Below are 16237 nucleotides of genomic sequence, written 5' to 3'. Positions count from 1 at the left end.
TAGGGATATGTTTTATTCATTCCGCAGAGCACCTTAACTGTGTAGGGTGTCGAAACAAAAAAAAAATCCTTCCGGTAGCACCTTAGAGACATTGGGCTGTTCTATTGCTGACAAAGGTCCGTATAGTTAAAGCTATGGTTTTCCCAGTAGTGACGTATGGAAGTGAGAGCTGGACCATAAAGAAGGCTGATTGCCGAAGAGTTGATGCTTTTGAATTATGGTGCCCATGGACTGCAAGAAGATCAAACCTATCCATTCTTAAGGAAATCAGCCCTGAGTGCTCTCTGGAAGGACAGATCATGAAGCTGAGGCTCCAATACTTTGGCCACCTCATGAGAAGAGAAGACTCCCTGGAAAAGACCCTGATGTTGGGAAAGATTGAGGGCACTAGGAGAAGGGGACGACAGAGGACGAGATGGTTGGACAGTGTTCTCGAAGCCACCAACATGAGTCTGACCAAACTGCGGGAGGCAGTGGAAGACAGGAGTGCCTGGCGTGCTCTGGTCCATGGGGTCACGAAGAGTCGGGCACGACTAAACAACAACATATAGAAATAAAGGCTAGTTCCGGGCATCTCATCTTGGCAAGTCCATCACACGCTGCCAAATTCATGTGGCGCGATTAATGCTGATTTACAGCTTTTGCGCAACACAACCCGCTTCCCTCCCCTCACTGGGCTTTTTGCAACAAGGAAAGTGAAAAGAAAATTAACTGGGAAACATAGGGAAACATTTGCTTGATACAGCACTAAAGCTCTTTGCAAACACACCCTATATACCGGTAGGTTATAGCCCGGCGTTGTCTAACCTCCCCACAAACTTTGTGCAAACAAAGGAGGGTGAATGCTCAATAAGCAGGACATCCAGAAGAGTACAAAGACACAGGATTCGGGATGAAGCCTACCCAAGTCAGATCATACTTGATTTTCAAAAGCTGAAAATCAGGGGGCACGTTGCGTCTTCTGCCTAATAAAAATAACAACAATAATTTAATTATTTACACCCCGACCATCTGGCCATTTGGAAGAGAAGCGGCACAGAAACGTAGTAAATCAAATCGACTCAGTTGATTAGAGTGTGGTGGTGATAAAGCCAAGGTTGCAGGCTCGATCCCCGTATGGGACAGCTGCATTTTCCTGCACTGATCCTCAGGGTCCCTTCTCTAGACTAGAATATGTGAATCACTTCAAGTTCCTCTGCACGCTGAATCCCGTCGCTCTCCCGGCTTTAAGGGCGGGGCTCGTCTCGTGGAGGCGTCTATAGATGCTGCTGCAACAGCCGCACCTAGCGCTCACCTGAACGTTGTTGGGTCTTGTCGCCCGCATCCCTTCCAGTCTCCTCCTTCCCGGCTGCAACTCGCGTTTCTCCTCGGTTGGCGGCGGTGTGGCTCAGGAGCATTGTGATGCGTTCGCCCGCGGGGCGTGCCGGGAGTTGTGGTTCGCAGGAGCGCTTGCTCTCCGAACGCCGGGCAGCCGCACTGGCATGCGCGGTGGCGCCCGGCCTCAGCGATGGAGCATGCGCAGTGGCGCGCCGACGGCGCCATTTCGGGAAGAGGCGGCTTTTTTCCCCGTTTCAAACGTTTTTCGGGCGGGAGGAAGAGGCGCCGACTGAAGCGGGTAAGCGGCTCTCTCCCTCGGCGCGGAGGGGCAAAGAGGGTGGGGAGTCGCCAGACACGCGTGTTGCCCGGCGGCGGGTTCACACGCGGGGAAGCGACGCGCGACGGTCCGCGGAAACACGCGTGTCGCGGGTTTAGACGTGCGCGCCCGCATCTTGCGGCCCTCGCGCGAGCAGCTGCCGCTTTCGGCCCTCTGAGGAGGATTGAGGGAGATTCCGGGGAGATGGATGTGGGTTCAATCCGTACTAGGGATTGGTAGCTCACTGGGAGGCCAAAATTTAGCCTCTAGTCTAGCCTACCTCACAGGGCTGTCGTGAGGGTGACATTGGGAGGAGAACCACGTGCGCCTTGGGAGATAAAGGCAGCACGTATATAAATGAAATAAAATAAGTAAAATAAGCACTTATTGGGGGGAAAGTAAAAATGTAATAAATAAAATAGTTGCATGCAATAAGTAAAATTTATTATTATTATTAATTGAATTTATATACCACCCTATACCTGGGGGTCTCGGGGCGGTTCACAGAATAAAATCAAAATATAAAACTACAAAATACATAATAAAAATAAAAACAACAACCCAATAGCCGCCGCCCCCTTCCACAAAAAAACACATTTTAAAAGGGCATAGGATGTAAATCAGGTCAACCAAAGGCCTGGTTAAAAAGGAACGTTTTCGCCTGGCACTTAAAGGTGTATAATGAAAATAAGTAAAATAAACAGTTATTGAAGAAAAAGTAAAAATGTAATAAATAAAATAGTTATGTGATAGATAAAATAAAATAAATAGTTATTGGAAAAATCTTATAAGAAGCAGCCAAGCTTCTTGTGATACGTTAAAGAAGACCTGATTCACGGCACAGCACAGCCCATGCCTGTTTTTATTTGCGCTTTTAAAAGTTCAAAAAGAATAAGAATAAAAGGATAAAAATTAAAACCATGGCAAAGCAAGAGGACACAACAGAAAACACCTAAGGCCTTCCTTCCTCTCATTCTCTGGCGTCTTCTCTTTTCCCTCCCTTCTGCATACAGTGGTACCTCGGTTTACGAACTTAATCCGTTCTGGAAGTCCATTCTTAAACCAAAGCGTTCTTAAACCAAGGTGTGCTTTCCCATAGCAGCGGGGGACTCCATTTACAAATGGAACACACTCAACAGGAAGCGGAACATGTTCTGCTTCCAAGGCAAAGTTCACAAACCAAAACATCTACTTCTGGGTTTGCAGCGTTCTTAATCCAAGTTGTTCATAAACTAAGCTGTTCTTAAACCAAGGTACCACTGTATTCCAAGTTGCTTCCAGGTGGGAGGGTGGATAGGACCACAGCCGTAAAAGTGGTGAACTTTGGTTGGATTCCAGCTGCTTGTACTTACCTGGGAGCAAGTAAGGCTTGGGCATAGATGTGCCTGCGGTTTTGCTGCTGCCGCCTTAGCAGGGGGACCTGCTTGAATACCATGTCACTCACCTGGGAGGATTCGATTGGATTTGATATTTGGGTCCTGCTTCTCCAGCAACAAACATTGAACTCAGAGTGCCCGGCTCATACGAATCCAAAACGTGTTTTTGGGCAGTTGGGATTCCCACATGGTGGGGTTAATGTTACCAGCCTTCATGTCACGCTTGCAGACTACTTTGTAACATAGAGTTGGTCCACCAACAGGCCTGGCTTCTGAATCCGCAATATTTATTAATGCTCAGCGTGGCTGACTCACTGGTTTTCTTGCTTGCTGTCATTTTTCAGAAACATGTCTAGCGGTTCCAGGAATCCAATTTGGTGAAATGTGTAATGGCTTGCTTGATTAAAAAAGGCAGCGTCTACTCTCCGGAATCAACTGTTTCTTGTCTTCTGGCAGATTGTAGCCTTAGCAATAGTAGTTGCTCCTTGAAATCCCACAGTTCAATTCAGTACAAGGACAGGCTCTATAGGTCTGCATCTCAAGCATTGGAGGCCTATATTGAAGATTTCGATCTCAGCCTTGCATCGCCAGAAGTAAGACCTGGAAAAATCTGCATTACGCAGAGTACTCGTAAAGACCTAAGGTCCTTGGAGGGCAGTTTCAAGCGCAAATATGGTATGTGAGTGTTTTTCCATTTTGTAGTATGTGTCACCCAAAACCTTGGCCCCTGTTAAGGGTCACTGGAGAGTGGCAGATGATGCACATTTCTTATTGCTTAGCTTACATAATTTTGATCTTATTTCCATTTCCTATCTTGTGGTGCTTAGGCGGCTTCCAGTGAGAGATAAGTGGCAAGTTTGTATATAGGATTAAAGTGAAATATAACACTCCACAAATGAGAGACATCGTAATAACATAATAACTTCATAACATTGCTTAAGAAAGGGGTCATATTTCTGTTACAGTAGCTACTAGTCATTTCTTTTATACATTCATGTTAGATGATGTGAGTAATGTAGTATAATGATACAAAAAATTCCTTCAGTAGCACCTTAAAGACCAACTAAGTTTTTATTTTGGTATGAGCTTTCGTGTGCATGCACACTTCTTCAGATACGTGTATGCACACGAAAGCTCATACCAAAATAAAAACTTAGTTGGTCTTTAAGGTGCTACTGAAGGAATTTTTTTATTTTGCTTCAACTCAGACCAACACGGCTACCTACCTGTAGTATAACTTAAGTGTTTTGGTTTAAGCAATTGATGTATTTTTATCCTGCTTTTCATACAATTATTGCCTTTTAAAGTGGCTGTCATCAATAATAAAAGAGGGGGGCTGTCATCATTAGACTTAAAAGCTAAAAAGAGAGAGAGACAAAAAAAGGGAGTGGATGGAAAAAGTAGAAGAGGGTGCTCAGTTCTTCAAGGGTAGAACAAAGTGGGCATTTATATCCAGGCCAGGCCAGGTTGATTTTCCCTTGCTGGTGCTCTTGCTTGAATAGCAATTACTTGTTGGTCAGATTGTACTTTCTCCATGTTTCTGCAATTCAAGAGCAACTTGCTTTCAGGCAAGGAGAAGGAAGCAAGCTCTCTGCAGCTGCTCCTTCTGTGGTGATGGATGGGACCAGATTGGTCTCTCGCTTGCCTTGATATTTTACCAGGGAGGCAGCCTCCCAGTGCCCCTCGGCTGCATCGGTGGTGGAAGAAGCCAGTGTTTCCTTCCCTTCTGCTCTACAGTCCCAGGAAAGCTATCAGCTGGATTTGCATGATCTTTCAGGTGGGAGAGGGGGAAGTAACAACACAGAATTGTAGCCAGAAAGTGGCTGTTTCCTGCATGCACCCCTCAAAGAGGCAGCTGTTCCAACTTCTATGAGAATTTTAATGGACATTGTGTTACTCTTGCAAGTAGGTCACTCTTGTGTGCAGTTATTTGCACTATCCTGTACATGTCTTCTCATAAGCAATTCCTATAGAGTTCATTGAGCAACCTTAATTTTAATCAGTTTTTTAATGTGACACCTCTCTCACTCACTCACTCACTCACTTCTTGTTTTTCAGCTTTGGAGAAATTTGAGCAGCAAGCCATATTAGGGTCAGTTGTGCCACATCTGAGGAGAAAAAATGCCTATGATGCAGATATGCTTAGTCTCACTACTGATGATCTTCTAGCATTCCCTGCAGATGGTTCTTTACCTTTTATCCATGCTGCTGCCTTAAGACCTGTGCCTCAAAGTATCAACCGGAACAGGAAGTCGTTGACAGCATCTGCTTCCTGTGCTCATCAGGCTTCATCCTTTGGCAATGAAAAAGCATCAAATTTTCCTGAAAATCCAGGTTCCCCTTCATATCAACAGTCTTGCAGAAATGTGAACACACAACACAGATTTCACAGATATGACTCTGGGCATTCTGTGAAGGACCACCTCATGGAAGAAGACAGCTCAGAGTCTGTATTTCATAAGAACTATCCAAGGTGGCTTACAAGCCAGAAATCTGACTTAAGTGTTTCAGGGATAAGCAGCATTCCCAATTTCAAGTATCCAATCTGGCTGAAGAGTCATAATCTCTTGCCGGAGTCAAGCAGTGAAAGTTCTACCTGGGCTCCAGGTGGAGAGGACAGTCCCCCATTTTTGCAAAATAGCAAGACACTGATGAGGAGTCAAAATGATGTGGAAAGGTCAAACCACCCTGGATGTTCTGGACATAACGATTTGTTGGACCAACAGCATGAGCATGAAGTTCAGAGAAGCTGCCACTATGATATCCCAAGTGCCTATTTCACACCTCGGGGCTTAAAACTCAGGCATTCATTTGCAGGTAACTCACAGGTGCATTTCATTTGGTGGTCAACAAGTTTCTGAAGCATGTGGTGATCATGAATCCAGACTGTTTCTTACATGTTTTCATAGAGAGTAACATAGCTGCCAAGTTATCCCTTTTTTCAGGGATTTTCCATTATGCTGAATAGGCTTCCTCGCGAGAAAAGGGAAAACTTGGCAGCTATGGAGAGTAAAACAACTTTCTGCTACCCTTATGCCCATTGGCCTGATGCAGAAACAATACTACCCAATCCCTAGCCATGTTTGGGTGTCAGTAGTGTAAACTCACATACTCCTCCTGACTTCCATTATAATATCTGAGTTAACCACAGTTAGCATATGGTGAAGCCTGGTGTTTTCACTAACCATAGTTAGCACCAAACCACAGTTTAAAACCATGATTTTAAGTGGATCTCTAAAAGGTGGTTTGGACTTACAGTGGTTAGAAATAATCAGAACTTAAAACAGCAGCAGAGCTTATGAAAGAAACTAATAAAGCCTGTGCATTATTTAAAAACTTGGACAAACTGCATGGTTTTAGCTTGTTTTTCATAATAAAATATTCTGTAATAAATCCATTTTAATGGAATAGCAATGCTTTTTATGAATGGGTTTCTACTGTTGACTGTTTTCTTTTATTGTTGGGAGTACTTTTAATCTTATTTGATCTATAACTTTTATCTGTAAGCTGCCCAGAGTTTGATTTTTTATCACAGAAAGCATGAGAGTCATAAGTCATAAGTCAGTGAGAGAAACATTGCAAATTCTGACATGCCATTCTGAAATTGGAGGAGCAGCCAGTATTTTTCTAATTGGCTGTGGCTAGATTCACTCACATTGTCAATTAGATGGGTCAGTCTAATTGGAAAAGGCCTCTTAAGTATATTCATAACACCATTTGGGGTCTTGAGGTCTGTGACATTTTTGTGCCACTGTCAAATGCATACAAGAACAGCGGCCATTCATGACAGCAGTAATTAGTATGGCTGCTGCTGCTGCGAATGACCGCTGTTCTTATCTTCTGTACATTTGACCTAAGATAAGAACAGTGACCATTCATAACAGCAGTCTCACTAATTGCTGATGTTATGAATGGTCACAGTCCTGATCTTGTATACATTTGTCCTTTGCATAACTGTCAAAGGCATACTGGATTTCACTTATTCCATGTCCTTTGGTCCTGCTGTTTACATTTTCTCTCTCTTACCCTGTGTTTGTCTCTTTCTGCCAAATGAGGATAACGTTTCACACATGCCTAACCCTGCTTCCTTGTAAGCCCCATTTAAATCAATATGACTTACTCCTGAAGAGACATAACCGGTAGTTATGAACGGCCTGTGCCCTTACTTTAACGCAGTACAGTATACTTCTTTTAATTGCAGCAGATCTTTTCAACACATAACTGTTATAACTTTAGATACGTGTGTTTCTTTTGACATGCAGTACAGTCGTACCTTGGTTGACGAACGGAATCCATTCCGGAAATCCGTTCGACTTCCAAAACGTTCGCAAACCAAGGTGTGGCTTCTGATTGGCTGATTGGCCCCAGAAACAGTGCCGACAGCCGAAATGGACGTTCAGGTTCCAAAGAACGCTTGCAAACCGGAACACGCACTTCCGGGTATGCGGCGTTCAGGAGCCAAAATGTTCGAGTCGCAAGGCGTTTGTCAACTAAGGTACAACTGTATACACTCAGATGTGAATTCAAGGTGACTTGCATTTAATTGCTGCTTTCGATAAATGATTTCAGATGAGGGTACTGATCTACTACTTCAGAAGACAAGGGGGACTCGGGAGACTTCTGCTGACGAAGTAACCAATGTGCTGAAAAATGATGGCAGCCCTTGTACAGTGGATGTGTTAGAAGCAGAAAGATCATGGGATAATGTTCCTATTGGTTTGTGAGTAAACAAGACATACACATAGTTTTGTTATGAAAGCCTAGCAGGAATATATCAGTTTAACATTCAAGAGTAAGGTTACTGCACCATCTTAGTTTGTACAGCAGACCTCCAACCGGCCTGAGCAGACTTCTGCAATGAACTCCCGGTATTTTTCAGAGGACATAATAAGTGCTGGATCAGGCTAGTGGCCCATCTAGCCTGGCATCCAGTTTCCCACAGTGACTAAATGCCTACAGGAAGCCTATATTCAGACCAGTGTTAGAATGTTGCCAAATGGAACCTTAAACCTGGGTTGTGATAGCCACAATGGAATGTCTAGGTGCCTTTTCTGCAGTGAATTTTTTTTAAAAAAAGTAGTATTTCATTTCTAAACTAAAAATCTCAAAGCAGTTTACAACACATTAAAGCATAAAACAATCCAGAATAAAATAAATTCAAGCTTCAACGAAAATATTCCAGATCCTTCTCTATGTGACATTTTGCTTTCCTCATATTTATTTATCTATTTAATTTATAGAGCTGCCCCATAGCAGAACTATTCTAAGAAGCCAGTGGGGTGCACTGGTTAGAGTGTTCCACTAGGACCTGGGAGAGCAGAGTTCAAATCCCCACTCAGTCATGAAGCTCACTGGAGGACCGTGAGCCAGTCAGCATCTCTTAACCTACCTCACAGGGTCATTGTAGGGACTAACTGAGGGGGGGGGTGAACCATGTACTCCTTGGAGGAAAAGGTGGAATATAAATGCAATAAATGGCTCTTCTTACCTGCTTAAGCAAGCTGGAGGGCTAGCCAAATGGAGATGTCAGTCACCAACCTGGCATCCAGAGATCTTCATGTGGTTGCAATTGGACCCACGCCAGTCGCAAAATGTGCCTAGAGCCTGGGGGATTTCTAACACTGATTCAGACACTTACTGCCTCAGACACCGGAGATAGTAAAAAGGTGTCATGACTAGTTGCCATTGGTAGACATAACCTTCATGAATTTGTCTGTTGCCAAGAGGGTTAGTGGCAATCTTGATATCCTGTGGCAGCAAATTCCATAAATTAATGAAGCAATGTGTGAAGAAGTAATGCTTCCTTTTGTTCGTCCTCAGTCTCCCATCATTCAGTTTTTTCCTATGACCCTGAATTCTAGTACCGTCGTACCTTGGAAGTCGAACTGAATCCGTTCCGGAAGTCCGTTCGACTTCCAAAACGTTTGGAAACCAAAGCGCAGCTTCTAATTGGCTGCAGGAAGCTCCTGCGGCCAGTCGGAAGCCGCAGAAGCCCCGTCAGATGTTCAGCTTCTCCCAAAAAGTTTGAAAACCGGAACACTCACTTCTGGGTTTTGATCGTTCGGGAGCCAAAACATACCAAGGTACGGCTGTCCTAAAGAGGGCTGCTGAGTTATTGCTATGGGAACCTGGCTAATTGCAAGTGGCACTGCATTCCCCCTTTCTGCCAGCTGGCATGATGCCCATGATCTGGTTCTGATGGGTTAGGCATATAGTTGGCATGATCTATATTTTCAATTACTCTTACCCTTATGAAAGTGTGAGAAGGACACCAGCCATGTTTCTGGCTTATGCCTCTTGAGAGGGAACTGTGGTCAGGATTTTCAAGGATTGGTTTGAAAGAAATGGAGAAAAGGGAAGTTGCACTTGCAGTATGCTTGAGAATTTCCAGAGAGCTGCTTATAAAGGAATGCTATGGAAAAGCTGTTTTGGTAAGTGCATTTTAAAAAATCAACCATTTAACTCTGCTTACAGAAACAGAAATATCACCAAATCATAACACCCACAGAATATTAATGCTCCTTGATACCAATGTTGTTATACAGTGGTGCCTCGCTTAACGAATGCCCTGCTTAACGAAATTTTCGCTTAACGAAAGGTTTTTTCTAGCGGAGGTTGCCTCGCTAGACGAATTCGTTTTTGTCTAGCGAATTGCGGTTTCCCATAGGAATGCATTGAAATTAAATTAATGCGTTCCTATGGGCAAAAATTTCAATGCATTCCTATGGGATTCGCTAGACTAATTTTTTCGTTATAAGAAAAGACCCGTGGAACGAATTAAATTCGTCTAGCGAGGCATCACTGTACTATCTGACTTTCAGGACTGTTTTTGACTGAAAAAGTCTCCCACTGGTTTGTATACAGCTATGCTAAAATATTTTTGAGAATGAAAAACTATTTCAGACAATACATTAAGCTCCAGATATCTGTCTACAGGAAAACTCCAGTACCTGTGTGTTGTGAGGAGGAGACCTTTCTGCAAACCCCCAAAGCAGGCATTGTTAATGAATTTTTGGAAGATTGTTTAAAGAATGTCGGCCAGGTAGGTTAAAAGTGAAGCTTGAGTGAAGAGCATTGTTGGCATCCACCTGTCTCGAGAGACAATGGAGTGTACTTCAAGGGGTGAAGCAAAACAGGGAGTGCCGTCCAGGGGTCTTTACCTTTAACCTATAACATATAGTACTAAAATAGAAAAACAGCCCTCCCAAGCACATTCCTAAAGAAACTTATGAAATATAGATCTGGAGCTAAGGTGGAAAATTGCCACTTAAATCACAATCCTGAACTTCACAGGGGAGGATAACTTTTTCAGCTGCTGTATTGAGTTCAGTGTCCTTTGATTACAATATATTTCTTTAGTTCCAGGAGGACACATTTTCTGGAGGGAATCATCATGGCCCTGTGGAAGCTTTGAAGCTAATGCTGTTTAATCTTCAAGCAGTTCAGCACAGCTTTAACCAGAACACAACTGCTGGACAAAAAGAGGAATTGAAGAAAGTAAGTTCTTCCATTTTGAATGAGACTCCCCTTGATGTTTAATTATTTTCTCTATATTTTTCCCTCTCTCTTGAAAAGACTGACTGAAAAATTGAGGCATAACTATCTAAATTCAAAATGACCTGTAAATGAAACCGCATGCAGAAATGTTTAGCATACAAAGCCTCTTAGGCGACTGGTGATTCTGTTTTGATGGAGATGGAGAACTGTAGGGCAAAACTTGATCTGCTAAATAACTGAGAAGGATTGTAAAGCACTTGGCATGCTAAAAATGCTATATATAATGCCATTGCATGTGAGCTTTATTTTATTTTATTTAAAAAACATACACAAAAACCCACCATTGTGCCTGTAAACGTGAACCTGGGGAACTTAAACAGTGGCCCTTGATACTACTTGCCTGAGCCAAGCAGTTAGATAATAGAAATATTTTGCTATGAGTATTTGTATAAGTGCTCATCATCCTTCACATACTGTACACTATTTCATTTGTTCTTGAAGAGAGAGAGAAAGGATATTCAGAAAGAAATGTGTCCTTGAGCAATCCTGCTAAGCAAACCTTGCTTCTTTTTCAGACTTTTTTAAATGAAGATGAGGAATTTGAACTGCATGATCATGATATCATCCCTGTAGAAAAGTCACTTCAGAGGTAAGCAGGCTGAGATCCCCAAACCTAAGTCTTGGCCCCAAATCATACATTTAACATTCTCCCTCTCGTAAATCACTCATGTGGTGGAATATGAGCCAGAACCCTACATCAGTGCCTAATTTCCAGGAGAACCTTCTTGCATAGTTCTCTCTCTCTCTCTCTCTCTCTCTCTCTCTCTCTCTCTCTCTCTCTCTCTCTCTCCCTCCCTCCCTCCCTCCCTCCCCCCCTCTCTCTGCCAATTATTTTTTATAGATTTTCCAATATAAACCCAATTACATAAATTAGTTCCAAATTAATACAACTTTGTTAAGAGGGCTCCTGTGCACCATTCTTGATGGATCCTTATGATCTAATATTACTGCATTTCATATTCTTGTTTATTTCTATTACGTTCCATTTTCCAAAATTATCACATAATTAACAGCTTAATTATTTCTATTCGTGTTACTATATTATTCAACTCCCCCCCCCCCAAAAAAAAGCTTCAAGTGGGAAACAATAGCTTTTTCCTTTTCATCCTGCATGTGCCACATCCAAAAGTCAGTTGTTAGTCTCTTGGCCTTTTATGCCTCTCTGATGTTTTCCATTTTCCTTTGGCATTTGGGACTATCTCCTTACTTCCACTGCTGTTGTATTCCAGCCTGGTTGAGGCAGAGCTGCAAGTTTAAAGTTAAACCCTCTTCTTTCTCCAGCTCAGCTCCTTCCCATACTACTCAAGCAGTGCCAAATCGACCACAGCAGATCCCTCCCTTCCACTGGCAATGAATCAACAAGTTCTAGAGATTCCCCATTTCTTCCTCCTACTGGGAAGGGAGGGGAAAGGCGGTGCCATTCTTCTTTCAGCATCCCAAAAGCCCTCATGCTGCTTTCCTTTCACTGCTACCATAGCATTTTGCTTTTTTTAAATAAAAAATCTCTGACTTTTGTCTCCTGGGTTTCTGGGGGTTTTCCTGTTGTTATTCTGTCTCTCACAGCTACAATAAACCTACCATTAAAATTATGGACTGGTCATTTCTTTGTCAGAGGGCAAACAGGCAAATTTAGGAGGGGATCAAATACTTTTTCTCCTCACTGTATCTCAACATCTCTATGATTTCTTTTCAGCCTTTTTTTTGGGGGGGGGGGGAGGTAGACTCTAACTCCCAGCGACACCCTTCCAAACAAAGCAACCAGGCTCTCCCCCCCCCTTTACTCCTTTCAAGCCGCACTCAGCTTTACATCTTCTTTTAAATCTCATCGTGACATCGTACATCAAACCATCCTCGCTTGTATATCTTACAATTCGATATCAGGAGAGGGTTGCCGAATCATAAGTGCAAAAACTTCCATAAAATATAGCAGAGAGTCCCCCCTCCTCCATCCACCTCCAGCACAAGATAGAATCTTCTCCCAATTTCAAACCTCAGTTCCTTGCAGCTGATTGTTCGCAGTTATAATGTCCATTTCTTCTTAATGTCAATTAAAACCCAGTTATAAGAAGAACCTCTGCATCCAATGGTGATTTGGGGGAGTTCGCATCAGGCTGTAAGCGCATAGTACCCATCGCCTGCACCTGTCCCCACGCTGATCTGTGCTGGGGCAAGCAATTGAGGTGATGACGGGTTGCCAATGCCTCCTATACCCCAAGAGGCTTATAGGAGATTGTTTAGCCCTTCCATCCCCTTTTTTCAGCCTGTGCCTCTCCGATGTTGAGAGAGCCATCGCCATGGGGCGGGAAACGAACCGGAAGCCTGTTTGCATGGTTTTCTCTTCCCCACCTGCACCATCTTCATGAGGAAGGAAAATAAAGGAAAACAGGGCTTCTTCAGGCTTGAGCCTTTGTCACAGCTCTTACGAGCTGCAGCAGGACTGCCTGCTTAGAGAATATTAAAGTTGTGAGCTAGGATTTCTTTTCCTTACATCCATTCATCGGCTTCCTTATTTTCTGGATCATGCTGTGCACTAATTAATTATTTCTGAGCCTTACTGTTAAATTTGGGTTGGGTATGGTATAACGTAACAGGTTGAAAGCAAGCTTATCTGAAAGTGTAGCTCACTGTGTAGTTATAGCCTTAACTTACTTCATTGCGGAGTAAAAGAAACACATTGAATTTTGGGGGCCTCAACTTAGGTGTATCACGGCCTGCTTATAGGTTTTCTGGAGGCATCTGGCCACCGCCAGAAGCAGGATGCTGGGCTCGACGGATCTTTTGAGCTGATATAGCAGGGATCCTGTGCATTAAAAGAGAGCCAGCAGATCACTCAGGCCTTGGTTCAACACATAGTCAACACATACCGTAGTTAATGTGCTGATCTGATGTGCTTTGAGAAACCCAATGAAGAACATGACTATGCACAGAGAGAGATGCTCATAAATCTGTTTTACTTTGTTTATAGGGCTTTACATCATTTATATCGACTTAAAGGTCTGGTTGATGATACAAGTGGCGAAGAATAACCAAAAAAACAGTTATCAAGACATGAAGCATACATTGTTATAAATTTGTGAACTGGGGGAAATTCCTAGGGCAGTCTCTTAATCAAGACCTGGACATTCATGGGATAAATACTTATCAGACTAGAGCGTATGCCTACCACTTCAGCTCAACTGTGGTTTGATGGATGTTCTCTGTTGAAAAAAAATTGACTTTTCAAAAACTTGCCCAAGCTCATTGAATGGGCTGGTGGCACTGAGTGGAATTTGGGGCTCCCTCTTCTCCACTCCCACAAGCAACTGACTTCATCCGCGCTGTACGCCATAAGAAGCCTTTGCAAGTGCCCTGCATTCTGTGCAGCATGAGCTGCTTGGGGAAAGCCAACTCGAAAGCCCTGCTTGAATTCTCAGGTTTCACTGTTCTCTAGCACAACAGAGACAAGGATCCAAAGGATTAAGTGTCACCCACAGGCTATCAAAGCTAACCTTGGGAATGCAGCAAATCAAGATCATCAAACGAGAACGTCACAACAGCCTTATTACAGAAATTGCTTTTTGTTTGCCGATTTACTGTGTTTACATGGGTGGGAAGGTGATCTTCAGAATACAAGCTGCTTTCCTTTCACTTTTAATCATGCTTGGCATCATAGGATTAAATTTCAGCATAGTAAAACATATACCCGAGGTTTCTAGGATGGCACATTCTGGGAAACCATAATAGTCAAGCTGTGATGTCTCCCGCTCTCTGCCTGGAAGTGCTATGCTATAGGCTTGGGAAACTATGATGAAATCCAGGAGTTTTCATAGAAATGTGTATTACAGCTCTTGTTCTTGAGAATGAGGGCAGTTAAAAATGTAAGTTCTCACAAAGTATACCCATATGAAGCTGCTCAAATATCTTTAAAAGTGCCTTTTCCCACACAGGTTGGAATATCATTTGTTGCCCCAAGACTGCAGGAATATTTTTTTAAAATGTATAAAGATTGATGCTGCTGGTGCCAGGCACTTGGCTATATTTTCAGCTAATGTTACCATCCCTAATCCTTGGTCTTGAATAAAAAAATGTTCAGCCTCTCTTTCAGTGCAACCCTAAGCATGCCTGTTCTGCTGTCTAACTGATGGTCTACCATCATGGGCTTGTGGAGTTTAGCCTGTGCTGAAATTTTAATGCCCAAATTTCTAGCTCTTGGTCTCATGAATGAAGGGCATTCTTCATCTAACTTTTGAGCTACTTGGGTAATGGATACTATGGGTTGCAGGTTGTGTTTGGGGCTGCAGCCAAGAGGTGCTTCCCAAACAAAAAAACGTGTGCGCTGTTTTTGGAAACCAGTTTGAGTTGCCTGTTTATAAAGCAAAAAACAAAACAAAAACCCTGCTCTTTGATGTGCTGAAGTAGTATATGAATTGTCCTTAAGTTGGATCAGAAACCTGAGCATCAGCTGAACAATATTTGTGTGCTTTTTCAAATCTGGGGCGGGGGGGGGGGGGCTTTGAGAAAACAAGACACATGGGTAAGATGTTCAACATGCTAAATGAAAGTTTTGCTTTTCCACCCCCAGGCTTTGCTTAGAAGCCTTCCTGGTATGTTGCATTAATGGATCTTTCTCTAATCCAATAGAGCACTAGGCAAGGAGAGAAGGTTGTTCCACAAAATCCACAGGGAATCTAATTACATGCAGTGAGTTCCTTTTGTCTTAAATTTCATAGCCAACATATTATATAATTTCATATATTTCATATTTCATTGGCCAAAGTATTTTTTACCTTATCCTTCAGCCAGAAAGGTTCATATAGTGATTTACATAAATTCAGCAAAACATGGACAGTTGCTGCCTCCAGGTTGACAATCTAAAATCCATTATAGAAAAGGAAAATGGGACGAGGAGGGCAGACAAAAACTGGCACCAGTTCTTAAAATTACTTAAAAGTTCCTACAGTGACTAACAGGAATGGAAACTGTTCAGTGTGAGGAGTAGCTGAATGGAGTTGACCTCTCCGCAGAACTGATCGTATGGGCTTCACTTCCTATCTCTTCCTCTTCAGCAGCCTGATGGAATGGCTGTTGGCAGCAGAGGGAGCCGGGAGCCAGCTGGAGCTAGTTTCTCAGGAGGTGTCAATAGAGTGCCCCTGCTTCACCTCCCCCTCTGCAATGAATTAAGAATGCAGACTCTGTAAGCAGAAATATTGTTAGTGCTTTTCAAATTCTGAATCATTAGCAATTAATGGCAGCAGACATGTTCTTCTTTGTTTGTTTTAGACACATGGAAACATCACACTATGCTGCCTATGGACTGGATCATTGCTTTATGAATTAGTTTGGTTAGTTTGGCATATTTTTCTGCAGGGTTCCCCCCATTCAGCAGTTTGAATCCCTGCGACGGAGTGAGCTCCCATTGCTCGGTCCCAGCTCCTGCCAACCTAGCAGTTTGAAAGCATGCCAAAAAGTGCAAGTAGATAAATAGGTACCACTCCGGCAGGAAGGTAAACGGCATTTCCATGTGCTGCTCTGGTTTCAGTGTTCCGTTGCACCAGAAGCGGCTTAGTCATGCTGGTCACATGACCCGGAAAAACTGTGTGCGGACAAATGCCGGCTCCCTTGGCCTGTAAAGCAAGATGAGCGCCACAACCCCAAAGTCGTCTGCTACTGGACTTAACTGTCAGGGGTCCTT

At 43.1% G+C, this 16237-nt stretch overlaps 1 protein-coding gene across 2 annotated transcripts; it reads left to right on the top strand.

Annotated features, from left to right (window-relative positions):
* The first annotated feature begins 1523 nt into the window (after window positions 1-1523).
* Window positions 1524-14661, top strand: C10H18orf54 (chromosome 10 C18orf54 homolog). 2 transcript variants are annotated; one of them, XM_035100830.3, is made up of 8 exons: window positions 1524-1615; window positions 3354-3684; window positions 5068-5826; window positions 7579-7729; window positions 9946-10051; window positions 10369-10506; window positions 11082-11155; window positions 13532-14661. In XM_035100830.3, the coding sequence occupies exons 2-8, from the start codon at window positions 3399-3401 to the stop codon at window positions 13590-13592; spliced, it is 1575 nt and encodes a 524-aa protein (XP_034956721.3). In that variant the 5' UTR covers window positions 1524-1615; window positions 3354-3398; the 3' UTR covers window positions 13593-14661. The 2 variants fall into 2 exon arrangements, with proteins under 2 accessions (XP_034956721.3, XP_034956720.3); XM_035100829.3 differs by having other exon boundaries at window positions 11848-14661.
* The last annotated feature ends 1576 nt before the right edge of the window (window positions 14662-16237 follow it).

Source organism: Zootoca vivipara, chromosome 10, assembly GCF_965207765.1.
Source record: "Zootoca vivipara chromosome 10, rZooViv2.hap1.1, whole genome shotgun sequence".
NCBI lineage: Eukaryota > Metazoa > Chordata > Lepidosauria > Squamata > Lacertidae > Zootoca > Zootoca vivipara.
Note: the sequence above shows the minus strand (reverse complement) of the source record. Positions and strands in the feature narration are given on the sequence as shown.